Source organism: Anser brachyrhynchus, assembly GCF_964034855.1.
Source record: "Anser brachyrhynchus genome assembly, chromosome: 15".
NCBI classification, from domain to species: Eukaryota; Metazoa; Chordata; class Aves; order Anseriformes; family Anatidae; genus Anser; species Anser brachyrhynchus.
Window position 1 is genome coordinate 5,048,875 of NC_137733.1, and position 20,171 is coordinate 5,069,045.

The 20,171-nt window shown below is 58.7% G+C and overlaps 1 protein-coding gene across 1 annotated transcript in view; it reads right to left on the minus strand.

Moving 5' to 3' along the window:
• Positions 1-789: 789 nt before the first annotated feature.
• ABCA3 (ATP binding cassette subfamily A member 3) overlaps positions 790-20,171 on the minus strand; it is a 29,657-nt gene continuing 10,275 nt past the window's right edge. The window contains exons 6-31 of the mRNA XM_080556150.1: positions 19,756-20,015; positions 18,294-18,410; positions 17,560-17,680; positions 16,936-17,109; positions 16,057-16,238; positions 14,639-14,785; positions 13,829-13,958; positions 13,135-13,289; positions 12,758-12,913; positions 12,216-12,426; positions 11,749-11,899; positions 11,021-11,119; positions 10,082-10,274; positions 8,941-9,244; positions 8,372-8,645; positions 7,758-7,962; positions 7,014-7,233; positions 6,613-6,771; positions 5,627-5,799; positions 4,975-5,109; positions 4,632-4,826; positions 3,853-4,040; positions 3,561-3,731; positions 3,265-3,452; positions 3,100-3,173; positions 790-2,537 (exon numbers count right to left, since the gene is read on the minus strand). Of these exons, the coding sequence (XP_080412276.1) occupies positions 2,406-2,537; positions 3,100-3,173; positions 3,265-3,452; positions 3,561-3,731; positions 3,853-4,040; positions 4,632-4,826; positions 4,975-5,109; positions 5,627-5,799; positions 6,613-6,771; positions 7,014-7,233; positions 7,758-7,962; positions 8,372-8,645; positions 8,941-9,244; positions 10,082-10,274; positions 11,021-11,119; positions 11,749-11,899; positions 12,216-12,426; positions 12,758-12,913; positions 13,135-13,289; positions 13,829-13,958; positions 14,639-14,785; positions 16,057-16,238; positions 16,936-17,109; positions 17,560-17,680; positions 18,294-18,410; positions 19,756-20,015 (4,514 nt within the window). The 3' untranslated portion in view covers positions 790-2,405. The remainder of the gene's footprint in view (positions 2,538-3,099; positions 3,174-3,264; positions 3,453-3,560; positions 3,732-3,852; positions 4,041-4,631; positions 4,827-4,974; positions 5,110-5,626; positions 5,800-6,612; positions 6,772-7,013; positions 7,234-7,757; positions 7,963-8,371; positions 8,646-8,940; positions 9,245-10,081; positions 10,275-11,020; positions 11,120-11,748; positions 11,900-12,215; positions 12,427-12,757; positions 12,914-13,134; positions 13,290-13,828; positions 13,959-14,638; positions 14,786-16,056; positions 16,239-16,935; positions 17,110-17,559; positions 17,681-18,293; positions 18,411-19,755; positions 20,016-20,171) is intronic.

Here is a 20,171-nt window from a genome sequence, read left to right on the forward strand (position 1 = left end):
GGGGTAGGAGGCTCCATGGGGCTCAGGCTGGAGCTGCCCCTGACTGAAGGAGGCCAGAAGACACCCACTGGAAAAAAAAATCTGTTTTATTCCTATGGTGGGAACGAGAACAGTGCTGCAGCCCCGGCAGGCAGAGCAGCCACATCTCCAATGCCCGCTGCTCCTGCCTGGGGCCAAGCAGCAGCTGCACCCCCGGCATCCCGGCCCTGCAGGAGGAGAGGTGCAGGACCAGGGCCTGGGGACCACCACACGGCCTCGGCTGTGCCACAGGGTGGCCGTGCCCGCCTGGGGCCAGCTCCAGCACAGGCCAGGAGTGCTGTTGGTCCTGTATCAGGGTCAGGGACCTGCAGGCAAGGCTCTAAGCACCCAGCACCCCATGTCAGGGCCCTCCTGCCCCAGCAGGACCCCCGTGTTGGAGGTGTGTGGCTGTGCCATCCTGCACCACGTCGACCCTTTCCTCCCCCTTCCAGCCCTCCTGCCCCCACTGGTCCCCTCCGCGGGTGCAGCTCTGCCCTGTCCTACTCGTCTCCCCCTGCCCCCAGCCAGCACCGTGAGTCCCAGCACGCTCTTGGTAGATCCAAGACAGCCCAAGAGAAAGCACCACACGCTTTCCTGGCAGCTGAGCAGCTCAGAGCAGCGGAAGGGCAGGGGTGCTGGGGTTTTCCTCCCTGGCTCCCTCATTATCCCCCGCACGGTGCAGGGATGCTCCCCGTGAGCAAATCCCCTGCACCCACAGCTCAAGGGGGCTCCTAGGTGCTCCGGGGCTGCTGCTCACCAATAAAAACAGACTTTGTTAAGATCCAGGGAAATTCTTAATAACATGATGCACCATCATTTTAAACAACAACATTAGGCAGAGGGAGAAATGGAACAGGAAAGAATGATTCAGTTACAGGAACAAAACAAAAACCCAACCCAAAATGTAACCCAACCCCTGACAATGCAATCACAGGAAGGGAATCAGCACCCCTTGCCATAAATATTAATTCATTTAGTATGTGCAATTGTGTGTATTACTATAGTGCAAATAGCTCTGCATTGATCACGGAGCAGCCAGCCAGAAGGGGACTGCCCGCAGGTGACACAGGGACTAGTTAGAGACGGACAAGAATAAACACGTATGTAAAACAAAAAAACAAACAAACAAAAAGCAACGCTGGGAAACACCAAAATAAATCCCCGTTGCTGCCTTTGGGCTCCGCGCACAGCTCCAGCCTCACCGGGGGCTGCGCAGGTGGTTGCAGCCCAGCACGGTGCGGGGGGGATGGGGGGCAGAGCAGCAAGAGCATCGCCGGCCTCCGAGCCCCGTCCTGCGGCTTGCATAACAGGCTCCAGGGCAGTGCTGCTGTTTAAACCTTTTAATGGACGCAAAACGGAGCCAGGCAGCATGCCCAGGCAGCCTGCAACACCTCCAACCCGTCGCCACCTCCTCGCTGAGCCCCGGGGCAGGATTCATCACGCGCTGGGCATTTCGCCATCAGGGCGTCCTCCCCCGGCCCAGCGCCAGCCCCGCACAGCCTCGCACCGCTCGGGCTGCCGCCCAGCTCGCCGGCACGCACAGGGGTTTTTGGGCAGCAGGAGGAAGAGGAGCTCTCGGGGTTCCCTTTTGCCATGGCACCAGGAGTGGTCGCACCAGGGGTTTTGGTGCCAACGGAGACGACTCAGCACACGCTGCTCGTGCTAACCAGGGCCGTGCAGACACAGCCTGTCCTTTCTGCCTTCCCTGCACCGCTCGCGTTCGGGGTGGGAGTTTTGCTGCTGGGGAAAACCTGCGGCTGCTCCTCTGTGTCCCCTCCAGCCAGGGCAAAGTGCCTCCGAGGGCAACCACAGAGCACCCTAATTAACCCAGCAAACATTTTGGATCTAAGCTATTCAACAGCATCCTGATAAACCACAAGCAAACCAAAACACCGAACAGAATACAATTCAACATGCGTGCACAGACCATGAAGCAACTTCCTGATGCGTGTGAGTGTCGGGCAGGGTGTGCGGGGGGGGACGGGACGGGTGTGTGGGGACCCGAGGCTCCTGCACGCCGCTGCCGATGGAGCTCCAGCCCAGCCCACAAGGCCTGTCTGCACCCATCCGTGCCTTCCCCGGCTTTGGGGGCTTTTTTTTTTTTTGTAGATGGGGACAAATGATGACGAGTGAAGTGTCACATGCGCACGCAGGCACACGCACACCCATATACATGCACGTGCGCTGCGGCAGCACACAATGCACACGCACTGCTTGTGTTCCCAAGAGCAGAGGGTACGATTCCATCCTCTCCCCACCCCAGTGAAAATTTTCTTACATTTATACATTGTTTAAGACACACGCTGATATATAAATTACTGTCTCTATATATACTATGTATAGGCAGCAGGGCCAGTCCATGAAGAAGGACACCAGGGGGCTTTTGCTCATTTCCCTCTGTCCTCTGTGTAGTGCTGGAAGCGAGTGAAGCTCATGAAGACTTGCTCCAGGGATATCTGGCTAACCGAATAGTCTTCTAAGCGATACTTCTCTTTGGCTTTCTCCAAGGCCCCAAAGACCTGCACGGGACAGCACAGCAGCACCAGTCACTGCCAGATACCTCATCCCGGGGAGAGCCACAGCAGGCTGCGGCTGAAAGAGCAAAGCTTTTCCCCATGGAAACCACGGGGCAGCAAAACCTTCCCTGGCAGGAGGGTGGTGAGAAGCCAGGAGACGGATTATTTAGCAGAGCACCATTATTTAGCAGAGTACCCGAGCCCATTAAAAAAATAGACACGTTTCCTGGGCTGGGGTCCAACAGGGCTGGTGGCTCTGCAAAGCCACCGCCTGCAGCCCCGGAGAGCAGCAGGGAGCAGCGAGGCTCAAACCCCGCAGGTCCTGGTGGGTCTGTGCTGGCTCACGGGAACCCGTGCTGTGCTCCCAGCAGGGAGACGCCAGCTGGGATGGACGTGATGACCAAACACAGCCCCTCCACCGCCCGGCTGTCGCAGAGCCTTCAGGAAATACTTTGAGATGTACACAAGCAAAATCAGCGTGTGAACGTGCAGGAACGCAGCCACCCCTCCGGCCACCCTTGCCTCCTCCTGCAAACCGAGGAGACGTGCTCCAGCACCCCCTTACCTGCGCCCAGCTGAGGTTCTTGTTGGTCAAGTGGTAATGCACCATGCCCTGGTGCTCGTGCTTCAGGACACTGCCTGGAAGAGACCAGGAGAGAGAGGCTCTGAGCTAAGAAACTCACGGAAGCTCACAAATGCACCTGGCCCCCAGCCTGGCAGCTCCCGGTACCTGGGAAAGTCTTCTCCACGAAGGCCTTGAAGGCCTGCAGCTCGCCTTCCTCGTCGCTCCGCGTTTTGGCCAGCAAGGTGTAGCCGCTGCCAAACTTGCTCTTGAGGTGCTGGGGGCTGCCCAGGCACTTGAACTGCCCGTTCACCATGATGGCCAGCCGCGTGCACAGGGCCTCGCACTCCTCCATGCTGTGGGACGGGAGGGGGCTCGTTCAGCAGGGCAGGAGCGCCGGGACGTGCCGGCTCTGCCCGCCGCTCCCCCAAAACCTCGGGCCAAGCCCTGCCCGGAGGAGTCACCTGTGGGAGGTGAAGATGATGGATTTGCCACACTCCCGCGTCCGCGTCACGGCGTCCCAGAGCAGACGCCGGGCCACGGGGTCCATGCCGGTGGAGGGCTCATCCAGGAAGATGACGGGGGGGCCGCCGATGAGGGCGATGCCGGCGCTCAGCTTCCGCTTGTTGCCACCGCTGCAGGGGGAGACGGAGAGGGGCCCGACGTGGGCACGGGGAAACCACGCGAGGCAAAGGGGAGAGGTCCCCTCAGGGAGGGGGTAGGTGCGCACAGGGGCACGTTTGAGTCCCTGCTCACCTGTAGGTCCTCACGAGCTTGTCCGCGTGGGGCTCCAGGAGCAGCCCCCTCAGCATGTTCTCCACGCAGCTGCCGATGTAGCGCTCGGGGATGCCCCGCAGCCGGGCGTACATGCTGAGGGTCTCGCGGCCCGTCATGTGGTCCAGGAGGGCATCGAACTGCGGGCAGTACCCGATCCGCTGCTGGACCTTGGGGGGGAAGAGAGGAAGCCAAGGGGGTCAGCTCGGCAGCAGGTCTGCACCACAAGGTGCCCTGGCACCCCCAGAGGTTTGCTTTGCACCTCTGCAAGGTTTTGGGCTTAACGTAACGGGGATGTCCAGGGCTGACAGTGGTAGGTGCGCCCAGGGATGGGGCTGAAACCCTGACCCATGCTCTGCGGTGTTCCAGGTTGTGACTTATCTCTTGTCTTGCCACAGGGAGTGGGCAATTCCCAGCAAGGAGAGACCTAGCAGGGGTTTGGAAGCATCTCACCTGCTTGTTTCAGGGAGACCACCATCTGACCGTGGGCACTAACTCACATTTTCCACATGCCCAGTTACAGAGCTAACCCATTTTAAAGAAGCGTCTGCCACCCTCGCAAGGTTAGGCTTCCCTTTGTTTCGTATCTGTTAACCCAGTGGAGAGGGGACTGCTTCCAGGTGAACAAATTAACAGGGAGAGCTGAGCCAGACGAGAACACCACATCACCCCTGGCACTCGCAACCATGCCCTCCTCAGAGGCACTTTGAGATGGCCCAGCCCAGCAGGACACCAGACACTGCCCCTGCAGCCCTCAGTACCTTCTTGATGTTGGCCAGAATGCTGTGGCCATCCACAAAGGCATCCCCCGACGTGATGCTCTCATCACCTGTCAGCATCTTGAATGTGGTGGTTTTGCCCGCTCCGTTGAAGCCGAGGAGACCAAAGCATTCCCCTTTGCTGACTGCCAAGGAGATCCTGTCCACTGCCAGCAGGGACTCCCGGCTGTCGTAGACCTGGGGGAGAGCAAAGCACAAAGCGTGCAGGTCACAGCACGTGCCGGGTGCCCGACGGCACAGCCAGGCTGGCGGGGGCTTCACCAGCCCCCAGGGAGCCCGGCTCTGCTCCCAGAAGGACGCTCAGCAAGGACCACGCTCTCCTCACCTTAGTGAGCTCCTTGATGACCAGGGGGCTGCTCAGAGATGACAGCAGCTCTGGTGGTGACTCCAAAACCTTTTTCCTCTCATCTGCTACATCACGGTCCTCGGGAAGCACAGACACCCTGTTCAGCAGTGCCACCTAAACACAAGGACAAAAAGCACCGTCACCTTGCTGCTGTGGGACAAGGGGCTTGCTTCCTCTGGGCTGACCTGGGCAGGCGTGCACAGCCCTGGCAGGAGCCACCCCCTCCGTCAGCCACCTCCAGGGCACCCCACTCCCTCTGCCAACCCACACGTCCCACGGGACCTGCCCCTCGGAGCAACCTGCCCCACGGCTGCTCCCCAGGGAAGATGACTGAGGTAAAAAGGCAAAGAGCCCTCGGGGTTTGGGAGCTGCAAGGTAAAAAGGCAAAGAGCCCATGGGGCTTGGGAGCTGCAACTCCTAAAGCGTCCCAGCCAAGTGATACTTCATGCAGAGCGCCAAACGAAGGCAGAAGCAGAATTTGGAGCCCTAGCCACCACATCTGAGTGACCCCATGAACCCCCAGCATTTGGATTTGATCTGAGCACGGGACACAGGCCTGTCTCCAGCCTGCAGGGACTCCTGCTTTGTCACAAGGGCACCTTGCTTCTCCCTCCCACGTGCTTCAGCTCACCCATTTCCGCCGCCTGCAGATGCCACAGACCAAAGTTCTCAGTCTCCAGAGAAGGTTTGTCTCAATGAGGAAGAGGAGGAAGAGGAAGGAGAAGCCCTGGATGGTCAAGGAGGTCAAGTATCGCCCGATCCCAGGCGACTCCCAGGAAAAGTAGTTCATTTGATAGCTGATATCTGAGCAGGGTTGGAACAAAATCAAACTTGGATCAGTCCCCACTCTGGGGAGGGGCAAATAAGCTTCAGAGAAAGCTGTGAACTTTGCCAGCCCCATCCCCACCCCCACTGGGCTCCCTGCCCACAGCTCTTTCCAGCACTTCCCACAAGAGGATTCAGGTCCTGGAGGGCATCTGGCACCAAGATGCTCGGCAGAGACACACAGAAAAGACCGAGTCACTCGTTCAGGACCGTGCCTGGCTTTTCCTGACTAGTCCATGAAACTTTCCCCAGTCCACATTTTCCTCCAAATCACAGAATCAAAGAATATCCCGAGTTGGAAGGGATCCACAAGGATCATTGAGTCCAACTCCTGGCTTCTCATTAGTAAGAAAAAAGGTTCCTTGTCTAGATCACTCCCCATTAGTGTCCAGTGCTGCCCCGTTTTTGCTTTAAAATGACACCTGGAGCTACTGCCCAGGTCGGGTTAGAGGCCTGGTGACACTGGAGCCACCTCCCCAGGTGAGCATCTCCTTCCCGAGTCCCGGCCGGGAGCACCCTGGGGACAGGCACCCCCACAGAAGAGACCAAGATGCCGTTGTGGATTTTAGCCTCGTCCCCACCACAAACCCCACTCCATCACCTCCAGCTGCCACAGGGCAAATGCAGAGCAAAGCTCACCCCTCCAACTCCAGCTGGATTTCCTCCAGTACGGAACCAGAGCTGCCCACAGCCCTGCTGGACCCACACCGGCCTTCCCGACCCCCCCAGCCCCACGACCCGCGCCACAGCGAACCCCAAGAGGGGCCGGCCGGGACCAAGGCAGAGACTCACTGAATGCCTTGCAGATGAAGATGGCTTCAACGGAGGAGGTGCAGAACTGAATGAACTCGTAGTTCTGGTAGAAGTCGCTGACGCACTGGCCCAAGCAGTAATTGGGTAAGGCGAGAAAGACTTTATCCAGGGTTCTGGAGAGGTCCACCAAGCCCAGCTCTGAAAGAGGACCAGAGGAGGATCAACAGGTTGGATTTAGCTGCTTTTAGAGAAAGACCCTGATACATCGCAGAAGGAGAAACCACGCATTTTGTTATGCTTAATGGGTGAGAAGGGGCAGTCTTGGGGGTTTTCTGCAATGTGGCCCTAGAGCCTAAGTGTGAAAGAGTCCCCTTAGGGGCTGCGTCTTCTCGGTGACTGCAGGGTGCAGTGCTGGGTGTGCAGAGAGGGCAGCCACCCACCTGGGATGCTCATGATGGTGACAGCAAGGAAGGTGGCTGTGCCCGAGAGGATGTTGAAGATGGTGAGACGGGTGTAGGCAGTGGCTGCCACCGAGAAGAAGAAGCTGAGGAGGTACATAAGGGGGATGATGGCCCAGCCATAAAGGAGGAAGATCAGCATCACATCGACGAGGTGGCTGTCTTGCGTGAAGGCTTGCACATCGAAGGCTTGGAATATCACCTGGGGCACAGCAAGGTGAGGAGAGCGCATGTTTGTCTTGACTGCAAGTGATGCTATCCTGCCTCAATGGCCCAGGCTGCACCACCCTGACCAGGTAACTGCTCACAGACAGCTCCTGCTGGCAGCACCAGCAGCCCACGCCCACCCCAAACGAAAGCCCTCTTTCTGCAGATTTTGACGCCTAAGGGTGAATCCAGGGAATTTCTCTCCATGCTCCCACACGTGAGATTTTCTAGTGCCAGTGCCCACACCCACTGCACCCAACCGACCTGGATCAGGGGAGCTGGGCTATGGACCAGCGCCCAGCAGGACCAAGGGGCAACGTGCTTGCTGGTCCTTTGTATGAAGAGAAACAGTGCCGGAGCCAGGTGGCCTCACACTTTTCCCTCTACCAACACATCCCAGATCTCCCAGAGAATCAACAAGAAGCATCCAGAGCTCATATGGGAGATCCCTGCAACCTTCCACGAGCTGCAGGGGTTTCACTGAGACAGGAGGGTGTTAGGCTGTCAGAAGCAACCTACCAGCATCAGAGCACAGGGAATGAGAAAGTTGATGATGTCCCAGAGCAGGGCCGACAGCCAGAAGTTGACCACGTAGACGCCACTGACGAACTGGACGTGCTTGGCCTTGATGGCCCGCTCACTGACCAGCAGGAGGGCAAAGGTGCTGGCAAGTGAGGCCATCCCGTACAGTAGGTTGATTGCAATGGCAAACCCGGTCTGGCCCCTGCGGGAGAGCAGCAGGGCTGGTTAGGACAGGAACAGCTTGACAGACCGACACTGAGGCTACACGGGGACAACATGCCTTAACCATGCTTCTCGTGGAGTCTACACTAGCGAATGCCCCATAACCACAGCACGTCTCCGTGGGACAAGCACCTTGCACAAACAGCCCTCCTGGCACACCACAAACCTCCAGCCACCCTGCCTTTGCCTGGTCCCACCACCACCCCCAAGGCAGAGGCGAGGTGCAGACAACCTGCCCACAGGATTTCCCAAGTGCAATCACAGCTACGTTTTGGTCTGAGAACCTCCCGCCTCGGTCCTCTGCTGACACCAGTGCGACCAAGCCCATTTGTGCCAAATTCAAGTCGTGAGCCCTAGCAGGAAAGGAAGTGCCGCGTGACCAGACGTACTCCATGAGCTGGTCTTTGGCCTTCTCGGTGATGTTGCGGGGCTGAGGGTAGTTGGTGACCGTGATGGAGGCGTTGGGGCCTGCCAGCACCCTGAAGACAGCGTTGTCGGCCAGCATTAGGGCCGTGGCGGGGGAGTGATAGGCCTGGTTGTTGAACAGCGCGGTGACCATCGTGCGGTTTCCAGCTCCTTCGAAGGCGGCGGCAGCGATGTAGTGCTCGTTGAAGGCTCCCCCCTCCTCGGATGCTCTTGAGATGAGGTACTCCTCCAGGCCACCTGCTGAACACCGCTGCTGTTACAAGCAGACTCCAGGCAATGAGAGCTGGCCGGGGCCACCTGGAGAAGCCCCCAGGCAGCGCCAGCCCTGGTGGCCCACTCGGCCTCGAACACAGGGGCATGGAGAACACAGCTGTGCCTGGGTGAGGAGGGGAAGGAGCCCGCCATGGGACCCTCCTGCGCAGGACAGGATACAACAGGGTATGTCAGGTGGGACCCCAGCCCTGGCAGGAGAAAAGCCTGCAGCCCCTGCACACATCACTGGGCATTGCCCGGGTGCCCTGCCAAGCCTCACCCAGCACCTCCAGCGGCGCCTGACGCTGGGCATCCAGCAGCTCCACGTACTGCTCTGCCAGCTTCTGCGGCAGACCCGAGGTGGCCGGGACGGAGAAAGGCACAATGGTCTGGCCGTAGGGCTCCAGCGTCAGCCTCAGCAGGGAGGAGTCCCTGGGTCCCGGGAAGGTCTTGGCCACGATGAGGGCAAAGGCGGTGAAGATGAGAGGCACGAGGAACTGCGCTGCCACCATCTTCCAGTTGCGCCAGCTGTACATGGCTCGCTTCATGAACATGGCGTAGAACTGCTGGCAGCACAGGTAGAACTGGCAGGGGAGAAGTCAGGTCAGCACCAGCCCCACCGCCGCAGGCAGCCCCCCCAGCCACCGCCCCGCACGGCTGCTGGAGGGAACAAGCCCAGAGCCCCCTCCCCGTCCCCCTCCAGCCCCCAGCCTGGACCACCACCTGCTTCCAGCAAAGGGGTTAGCAGGGCAGCTGCCTGCCTTCAGTGCGGCTGGTCAGCCGTTCAGAATCCACGGCTTCCCGGCAGGAAGCAGTCACTTTGGGATCTAAGGTCTCAGAAAAGCAGCTTCAGACACGGCCTTCACCTCAGCCCAGCTCTCAGCACTGGAGGTTCACAAATAGGATTGCTGCGGCAAGGCTGCCTGCCAAAGCAGCTGAGAGGCCCAGAGTTCCCAAGCCCAGCACATGTGAGCGCCTTCTTTGCTTTTTAAACCATAAACATCTTTCTCCCTCACTAGTTTGAGACATGCCGTTGAGAAGGACGGGGCAACTTATCACAGGCATGTAGGCAGCGGGCCATGAAGGACTGCAGCAGATCTGAAACACCCAGTGAGGGAAAGAAGCCTTTCTCATCTCCCTGCTGGAAATGCCAAGTGCTGGAGCAAAAGCAGATGAGAAACACTTGGGATCACCTAGACATCTTCAAAAGGTGGCATCTCTACAGAGCACGAGATTAACATGAAGATTGGCAGTGACCAGCCCCAAGCGACCCTTAAAATAATTTGCACTGAAGTTTAGGATTCCACTTCTCCATTAGCGACTTGCAAATCACACAAGGTGAGACGGGGCCGTGGGGAGGCTCCGTCCGGTAACCCCACTGCCGAGGTCCTGTCCCTGGGGCACTGACACCCAGCACTCACCCCGGTGTTGAGCTTGATGCTGGAGCAGTCCTCTGTGATGAGCGCTCCGCTGTCATCCGTCATGTCCGTCATCCCGCTCAGGCTGCTGGAGTCATCCATGGCCCAGTCGTTGGAGCGCCTCTCGTGCTGGTACTGCAGAGCAGGCAGCTGGATGGCCTGGATGTCCATGCTGGAGTCCACCAGCTTCCCGACTCTGCACCAGGAAGGAAAGGGCAGGATGACAGAACAACCCAGACAGGATCAAGCTGGAGAAGCCAAACCCAAGAGACAAAACCCACATGTGCTGTGGAAAGCCCAAGAGCAACCTGCGTTGGATTGAGTCTTCCAAACTTCCCTCTCTCCCCAAGGCAGATGTTTTTCCCCCAGTCTGGACATTCAGACACAGAACTTTGGAAAGGGCCCGTGGGAGAAAGGTGCTGCCTGTATGAAGCTTCTTCCACAGTTGCAACTGCATTTTTTTTTAATCCATTAAAAATCAAATGTTTGTTTTTTGCAGGGAAAAGGTAAAAACATGACTTAGTGCGACTTCACACCGGCATTTGGACTTGGTGTTTTCAGCCCAGAGAGCATCCATGCCTGGGGGGCTGTGCTGGACACCATTGCTGCTGATGCACACAGGGGCTGTGCCACAAGACAGCTGTTGGGACTGTCCCAGTGCTGCTCACAGAGCCCAGCCCACCCCTGCCCACACGCTGCCCTGGTCCCAGTCCCATTACCCTCTGGAAAACTCCTGCAGGACATGACTAAGGCACACGGATTGCGCAGCCAGCCCCGAAGGGTCCCTGACCACCACTCTCAGGGGGGACTCAGCTCATGACGGAGGACCCAGCTCGTCCCCCCACACACTGCTCTTCCCACCGGCTGGACCACAGCCCAGGTCCCTGCTGTCACTTAGCCCTGCCGGGGCCGGGGCCAGCCCCTTCCTGCCTGTCCCCCTACCTCAGGAAGACTTCCTCCATGGTGGTGACAGAGGCACCGTAGCTTGCGATGCCCAGCTCCTCCCGCTTCTGCTCCAGCTCCGTGAACAGAGCCTCAAACCTGAAAGGATGAGCGAGGTGTCAGGTTTTGCTGCTCATCCCTTCCGCTGCAGTCAAAAGCCAGCTCCACCGGGCAGAGCTCCCCCTGCCTGGGGGCACCCGGAGGTGGTTTCACGGACGGCAGACAAAGCCGTGCGGTGCAGCACCTATCCAGGGGCACACCCTGGGTCTTGGATTTCAGCACAGCCACAGGTGAGCAGAGGATGAGAGATCTCAAAATGCTGGTTTGAGTCCTGCAGCCAGCTTCAGGGCTGCCCGCAGCACTGAGTGTCCTTCTATCCCCGGGAACAGCTTTTGGGCTCCGTCTTTTGCTGTTCTTTCTTGTCACAGGCAGCCTCAGCCACCCTTATGCCACCGCCCCATCCAGAGAAACCAATGCTCCCAGCCTCCCACACCCTGTCCAGGCGGTTTCTGCATGACAGGCACGGTGGCATGAGAGTGACGTGCCAGCAGACACAGGGGAGGACTGCAGTGAAAAGAGGAACCCAGCTCGACTTTCTAGGACCAGCATTGCAGCCACGGGCTCACGCATACCTGGGCCTTCCCAGAAGATGCAGAGAGCAGAGATCCCCCACCGCATGCAGACAGGGGATCCACTCGGAGAGGGAGAGCAGGAGATGACACCATTACCTGTGCGTGCTCTCTTTGGGTAGGATGAAGGACAGCTCTGCCCCGGCATTGCTCTCCATGGTGGCGTTGGGCACGTACTGACAGATGAGGCGGGAGATCTCCCCCAGGTTACAGTAAGGCTCTTTCACCATCACCATGTGGTATCCGGCCCCTGGGAAGAGGGGAAAAAGAGGGTAAGCTACGGCCCAGTCTGGGCCAGGCCTGGCCCTTCAGTGATGGAGCACAGAGAGGGGCTGCCAAGGCACCGCAGGGCCTTGCTGGCTTTGCATGGGCTGCAGACACAATGCAAAAGCCAGCGAGAAGGGCTGAAGGCAAGCCAAGGCGCAAAGCTTCCACAGCACCAGCCACCTCTGAGCGACTAGCTGTGAGAAACAAGCAAGGGTATGGGCCTCAGGAAAGGCATAACAGCACGATGGGGAGGCAGGAAGAGGACACACTCTAGCACAGCCTGCCTGCTCCTTCCTTACCGTATTTACGTTTGAGGAAGAGCGAGGAGCCGCAGCACTGCAGCTCGCCCTTGGCCATGATAGCTATGCGGTCCCCCAGCAGGTCAGCCTCGTCCATGAAGTGGGTGGTCAGCAGGATGGTGCGGTTGCTCCTCTGCTGCTGGAGGAGGTCCCAGGTGGCTCGGCGAGAGGCTGGGTCCATCCCCGATGTCGGCTCATCCAGCATCACCACCTGTGCACCGGAGACGGGCACGGGTCAAAACAGGTCTGGGAGAGGCACGGTGGCGCTGGAAGGGGTAACCTTGGGACCCACGAGCCTTCAGCTCCCAGTGTGCATGCAGTGGGCTTGCCTGGGGGAGTTCCCAGGCAGCAGAGCTGCACTGCAGCCTCAGGACATCAGTCTGAGAGCTGCTTCCCTTCGTGGCAGTGCTTCCACCTCCTTCTCACTGCCCCTGCATCTCCACGAGCACACAACGGGTGAGGTACAACCTCAGAGCTGCAAAAAAAGCCCACACCGGCTCCTGGGAAGAAGGCTCAAAGCGAGCCCCACCGCAGATGCTTGCCTTGGAGTCCCCGATGAGGGCGATGCCGATGGAGAGCTTTCGCTTCATGCCGCCGGAGAGCGCCTTGGTCAGCGAGTGGCGTTTGTCCTCCAGGTTAAGGATCCGCAGGACGTGGTTGATCTCCTCGGGGCACTTGGAGGCTGGGAATCCCTTCAGCTGCCAGACAAGGGGAAAGAGAGCTAAGTCCACCTGCAGGGGCAAGCGTCCCTTACAAAGACCCTTCCCACCTCGCCAGCAACCGGCTGCTAAGCCCCACCACAGCCCCTGCTCCACACCCTTCTTCTCCACACCCAGGGGCTCGCCTGCCCGCTGATAGCCCTGCGAGCGGCGTGCAGTGCTGCACCACGAGCCCCAGGCTGCCCCAGCACCAGGCTCACCCCTGCGTAGAAGTGGAGGTGCTCCTCCACCGTCATGTTGTCGAAGAGCACGTCGTGCTGGGGACACAGCCCCAGGCTCCGGCGGATCAGCACCATGTCCTGCGAGATCTCGTAGCCGTTGATGTACGCCTGCCCGCTCGTCGGGGAGTACAGACCTGCGAGGAGCAGCAGCAGACCTGTGCTGAGGCTGCAGGGCAGAGCTGGAGGAAAGGGCAGGGCCCTGCCATGGCCACGAGCCCCCCCAGGCGCTGCCCGGCCAGCACCCGCTGAGGCTGGGGCACGGAGCTCTTCCCTCCCACCCGCAGGGGAGGCCAAGAGGCTTCCACAGGCGAAGCTGGTGCCGCTGTGTGTGCGGGAAGCCCACAGCAACCCATCCTACAGCGAGCCCTTCCTCCTTGTAGGGCTGGCTGCGATCTGCTCCGGGCCCCTGGGCTGAGCAGCCTGCACACCCTCCTGGAGGACACCCTCAGGCCGATCCCCCAGGCTCCCTCCGTCTCCCCCAGGCACTGATGTGCCTCCCAACACCCTGCCGTCCCCGGCTAACAGCTCAGCAAACCCAAGGTGCTCTGAGGAAGAGCAAAACCCCTCCCCAGGCTCAGAGAGGACACACAGCTCCCCTTCCCCAGCCAGCCCTGCCCAGCAAGCCCGCAGGCAGCACCCCCTGCTCCTGCCCACGGCAGGACACAGCCCCTACCTGTGAGCATGGACAGAGTGGTGGTCTTCCCAGCACCGTTGTGTCCCAACAGAACGGTGATCTGCCCTTCATACATGTTCACCGTTAAGTCCTTGACTGCCTCTTTCACCTTGTTTCCCACTCTGAAGACCTGCAGAGATCACGTTAATGAGCTGATGCTGCACTCACGGCGAGTGCTGTCAGATCCGCGCCCTCCGTTCCTCCAGGCAGTCCCAGCCTGTGATGCTCACGTGGGGTTGGCATCAGACAGCAGCACTCAGCAGGCTCAGCGCAGTTATCCTGCACCCGTGGGTACCTAACACTTCAGCCCACCACGAAATGCAACCAGCTCTGGGGAAGAGCCTTACCTGCACTACAGGGCCCTAGGTGAAGAGGGCAGTAAGTGATGGGGAACCTCCCCATAGGTGGGAGCTTTCAGAAAACCAAGCACAAGGTGCAACGGACATTGCTGCTGCACGGGCAAGCACAGGTCAGCCTGGTGGGACCAGGACGGAGAGCCCTGCAGGCCTGCTGTGCTGGAAGAACGGGGCTGCTCTGCCTGGAACACCACACAGACCAGCAGCCCTGCCTTCCTCCTCCCATGCCTACTGCCCTTCCTGAGCAGGGATCGAGGCACCCTGTGAGCTCAGGGTGCTGTGAGATCGCTTGACAAATCGTTGTGGGAAAAGACCTGAGCTGTGCTCCCGTCGGCCACCACACCTGGCTGCTCCTTGCAGAAACTGCACGGCAAGGGACTGCTCGAATGCTGAGACAGCACGGGGGATGGGAGAGCACAGGACCAGAACTGGTGCTGTGCTGGGAAGGCAGTACCTTGGAAAGGTGCTTTATTTTGATTCCTGACACGAGGTCAGAAGGCTCCTCCTCAATGTACTGGCTCTTCAGGGCTTTCTCAGGGTCCTCCTCCTCCTCTTTCTCTTTTCCCACGACAGTCCTGGGGCGCCCGCACCAGTACGAGGGCTGACAGGAGAAGGCAGAGAGACACTCAGGCATGGCATGGACTGACCCTGCTCCCCCACGCTCCTCTCCATGCAGATGCCTCCCAGGGATCTGCAAGATCTCTCTTTTTGGGCTCTCAGTTGCTAACCAGTGCATCTGCAGCAGGCAGGCCAGCCAGAGGGTGGAACTGCTCCTCCTGCCCTGCTGCTGTCCCCCCCCGTCTGCTTTTCCCTTATAGCACCTGTGATTACACAGGCAGCTATTCCACCGCTTCGGTCCCACAGAAAAGATCAGTGCTTCAATGAGAAGTAAAATTGCTCAGGCAGAAGCACCCTGCCTTGAAAAGCCTTAAGAATAAACACAGTGGACAATCAGCCCCCAAAACCCTGTATGCTCTAAACAGAAAAGGCCTGGGATCCACTTGCTGCAGTTACACCCTTTTTGACCTGCTTCTCTAGGAATGAAATGTCCAGGACCTTAAAACCCTGTGTAAATAGCAAGCCAGCAACTCCCGGACCCTGGGCATCTGAACGCCAGCACACCAACATGCCCAGCACAAGGCTGCACTGGGGTACTACTGCCTTCTGCCCCAAATCAGCATCTCAACAGCTGCATCTCCGCTCCACCACGAGCTCTGCATGGGTCTAGCTTCAAGAGGAAGTCAGATGCCAGAGTACAATTATGCTGGGATAAGGGGATTTAGAGGGGAGGAAGAAAAGCCTCCCCGCATTCATGCGATCAGAAGCGATGTGTCAGTGCAGCTTAGGGAATTCTCAGCGAGCAGCTGAGCTGCAGTGACCACCACAGTGAAGGCTGGGATGACATCAGACCTGGCGGTGGCACGGCTGGCAGTGAGGGCAGCACAGCCGACGGGTGACGACTGGCTGGCCCTGCAGCTGCAGCCTCCCCAGGCCAGCAGTGACAGCACAGGACAGACCCCGCTGCACGTGGCTGCTCAGGGTGGTCTCAAGCGACTGTGTCTGCTGACCCTCACCTGGCTCTTCTCTCTAATGCCCTTGCTTGGGGCATGGAGACATGGTTAGCAACACCATGCGTGCCAAGAAGCGTTGGGACAAAGATTTAAAGACAAGAAGACCTGCAAGACATGGTTCATAGACAAAAATCTGGCTGCTTCACCCTTTACCGCAGACGCACTGCAGGTCCCCCAGTTTTGGAAGCCGATGGTGCCACCACTTCGCTTTAGTCTGACTTGCTGCACAGCCCCAAACCAGAAAACATCGCTGGGTAATGCCCGTAAGTCCTGCTGGAAAGGGTGCGTAAGCAGTGCTCACCGTCAGGAAGAAGTACCAGGGCTGCGGCACGCCGTACTCCCCCGGGAAGACAGCCTCCACGTACCAGGCCACCAGGCCATAGAGCACCGAGTCCAGGAGCAGCATCCCCAGGACTTGTGCCAAGGTGAAGTTGTCGTCCACGCTGATGGGCTTCATGAGGTCCCTCCACTGAATGCCAGTCCCTGCAGTGACACAGGGCACTGCTCAGCCCTGCCAAGGGCGCTCGCTCACCCCCAGAAGGATGGAGGGGAGCAGCATGTGTTCCCAGGGATGTAAGATAGCATCCCCTACCCTAATTCAGTGCTCTATAATGAGAAGCACATGCACAGCCCTACAATCTCCATTTCAAATACGTAGAGAAAAGATGTAGCAGAAGCGTACTAAATCTAGAGGCTCCCACCCTGCCCCTTGCACACATCACCAAACTTCTATCACTTTCTCCATAACTGCCCTGGGAAGAAACCATCTCATCTCCAGCCACTGTCCTTCCATCCCTGCAGCCTCCTTTTAGTCCCACCACTTTGCAAAAATGCTGCCTCTGCTGGAACCAACAGCGAATTCTTACTAATGTAGAAATTTTTTAAAAAAAAAGGAAAGGAGGAAACACAGTCAGTTCCCATCCCTTGGAACAGAATTAACTTTGCCACCAAAGCGGCATGCGACAGCATTGTGCAAAGCAGAGACTCCATTTGGTGAATGCCATACGCATGAGTTTGGAGAGGGCAGAGCCCTGGTTCTGACAAGAGCTGTGGAGCACCCAGAAATTACCCGTCCTGCTCTCATCCAGCCTCTCCCTGACTTCTTTCTGCCCCTCAGACCACCTGCCAGCCCGTCCCGACCCACCGCAGGAAGCACTGACGCACCGAAGGACATGCTCACCTTTGCCTTCAAACATGCCTATAAGCTGTGCCCCCATGGCCATGGCCACGTTGGAGATAAGGCAGGACGCCAGCTTCTGGCTGTGGGACATGAGGTCGTAGCGAGGCGAGATGAAGAAGTAGGGGATGTAGGAGAAGAAGTACAGGAAGCCACCAGCAGCAGCCGCAACATTTGCTGCAAGCACAGAGAAAAGCGGGAGGGAAAACATCAACCAACTTCTCACCAGCTTTCCATCCACAGAGATTCGGACCTTTTGTACACAGGCGGCAGGATGATGACTTGCCCAACCCAGTGCACTCTGGGGCTGCAGCAGCCGGACGAGGCCCTAACACACGAGCCCATCTGGTTGTTTGGGAAGTGACAGTATACACTTCCAATGCACTATGTGGAAAATGCAGCCAAAAAAGGGAGGAAAGGACCCCCCTCCACGTGTCAAAACAAGTTATTCTACACGCAGCCCTGTTCAACCTCGTGTAACTCTGGAGCTGGCCCTGCTTAGCATGCACTGATGACCACCAGAACTCCCTCCCAACCAAAATTAATCAAAGGTCTTACAGCACGACCCCCGGCATTGCATGGCTGACCCACCCAGCCCTGCAAGGAGGCGGGCGGGGAGGAACTCACCTCTCGAGAAGAAGGTGCTCACCATGAAGTTGAAAGAGATGGAGGAGATGGAGAAGATGGCGAGGAAGGTGAACACCAGCGTGGGGTCGCTGTTGGTAAGCACCGCTCCTTGTTCGCTCACCTACCGAGAAAATGGGGTCAGGCGTGGGGCTGGCAGAGCCGCTCACAGCGGCAGGCACACGGGGCCAGCCGAGCCTGATGTTCTCCATGGGTTAAAGGCAAACAGAGGCGGGTGGAAACACCCAGGCCCTCCCAGAGCAGTCCAGAGGAAGGAAACGGGGGCTGTCCTTGTGTGATGCAGGGTCTACGAGGCAGGGGATGCCTTGCTCTGCATCCAGACAGCCGCCTCCTGCTTCTCGTGGTACAGGTACGAGGACTGGAGAGCTCGAGGCCCCGAGGACGCAGCCCTCAGCAGTGGGATGGCCCTGCCTGGACAGTGCCTGCACCCACAGAGCTCCCTCCTGGGGAGGCTCACTGCTGCCGTGCGAGGCAGCTATGGGGTGCAGGGCTGTGGATTCAACACCCTGAAGCTGAGAGCAACTAAAACAGACTCCTGGGTGCCCTCCACGTGCATTCACCCACAGAGAGCTCCAGCTTTGCCCACACAACTCCAGCCTCTGCGACACACAGGGACGAGTCCCAGGTCACCAGGGCAGCCCAGCCTGCGGCAAAGGAGCCCTGTCACCCTTGTGCCCCACCGCCGCAGAGCTTCTGGCCCGAGGGAAGACACTCACCTTGACACAGAAGAGCACGGTGACGAAGAACACGGACACCAGGAGGAAGAGGAAGAACATGAGGAACCAGGCGCTCCAGTGCAACCAGTTGCTGAGCCCCATCATGTGCATGTACTCCTGCAGGGAGGTCATGCCGTCACCCGGGGCTGCTCTCACACTTCCTGAGCAGGGGATCGCGGGCACGGCAAGGGGAGGTGGAGACCGCTCTGCCCCACAGCACCGGCGAGGGAGGCGGCAGCCCCGGGTGCCCCACAGGAGCTGAAGCATTCCTGCGCAGCCCTTCAGCATCACAGGGTGTCCCCCAGCTCCCCAAGGAGGGACAATGTGACAGCGGGGTGAGGAGAACCTGAAGCCACAGCAGGAGGGGCTGGCGTGGCTGTGGGGCAGGGGGCAGGCCGAGCCCTGCACACAGCCTGGCTGTCGTAACCACAGCGTCAGCCGAGCTCCCCGCCGCCCACGCACCACAGCACGGAAACACGGGGTTCCAAATTTAAAAGACAAAAGTCCTGTTTCCCACACGCTGAACTTCTGCACCCGTGAGAGCTGCCTCTCTGCAGGCTGCCCCTCCGAGCACCCTCACACCACGGGAAGCGGAGCGCAGAGCCACGTCCCAGCAGCAGGATTAGCGACATTCCTCTCAGGGCCTTGCTAATCCGCTGCCATCGTGCCTCCCCGACTCCTGTGTGCTGGCTCCAAACCCAGCGGGGATTTAACCTGGAGTACTGTGTCCAGTTCTGGGCTCCCCAGTACAAAAAAGACAGGAATCTCCTGGAAAGAGTCCAGCGGAGGGCCACAAAGGTGATACGGGGCCTGAAGCACCTCCCCTGTGAGCAGAGGCTGAGAGACCTGGGCCTGTTCAGCCTTGAGAAAAGAAGACTGAGAGGGGATCTTATCAATCTTTATAAATCCCTTAAGTGTGGGAGACAGAGGGATTTGGCCAACCTCTTTTCAGTGGTTTGTGGGGACAGGACAAGGGGCAATGGCCACAAAATGGAGCACAGGAAGTTCTGCAGCAACATGCTAAAGAACTTCACGGTGAGGGTGACGGAGCACTGGGACAGGCTGCCCAGGGAGGTTGTGGGGTCTCCTTCTCTGGAGATATTCAAGGCCCGTCTGGACGCCTACCTGGGCAGCCTGCTCTAAGGAGCCTGCTTTGGCAGGGGGGTTGGACCCGATGATCTTTTGAGGTCCCTTCCAACCCCTTCAATTCTGTGACTTGGTTGCTACCTGGCTTGTTAGGGCACCCTGTGCAGCCAGGGCAGCACAGCCAGGACGCTCAGTGCACAGTGCATCTGCACGGACAGCAGTGAGGGCTGCTGATCACCGGGCGATCACGCCGCAGGAGACGTGGTTCCTTCAGAAAAAGGCTCCCAGCACAAAGCAAGGGAAGGCTCCTGCTGCAGCATCTACATCCATGAAAAGGGCAGCGTGGGAAACACCAGCCCAAAGACCCTCGCGTTACCTTCAGCTTCTTCTCCTTCTCGTGCACGACGGCGCGGACGATGTTGAGCGAGGTGTAGGTGAAGCTGAGCATGAGCAGCAGGGGAAGCTGGTTCTGGATGGCGAGGACAAAGAGGTCGTTGACGTAGGGCGGGTAGGGGAAGCGCTGCACCACCACCGTGATGTTCTCCAGCAGGCTGGCGGCGGTAGCGTTGGCATGGTACTGCATGATGGCCCTGTCCACAGCATGCTGCACCGCCAGGAAACCTTCTCGGATATAACCTGCATGGCAAAAACACCGGGAAGTAGGGAAGAGCACGGCGCCTTTGGAAGAGAAGCAGCCTTTACAGAAGGAGGGATTTCTTGGGAAGAGCAGGAAACATACAAAGAGCTCATAACAGAAGGAAACGTTACTATGAAAACACTTTCTATCATTCC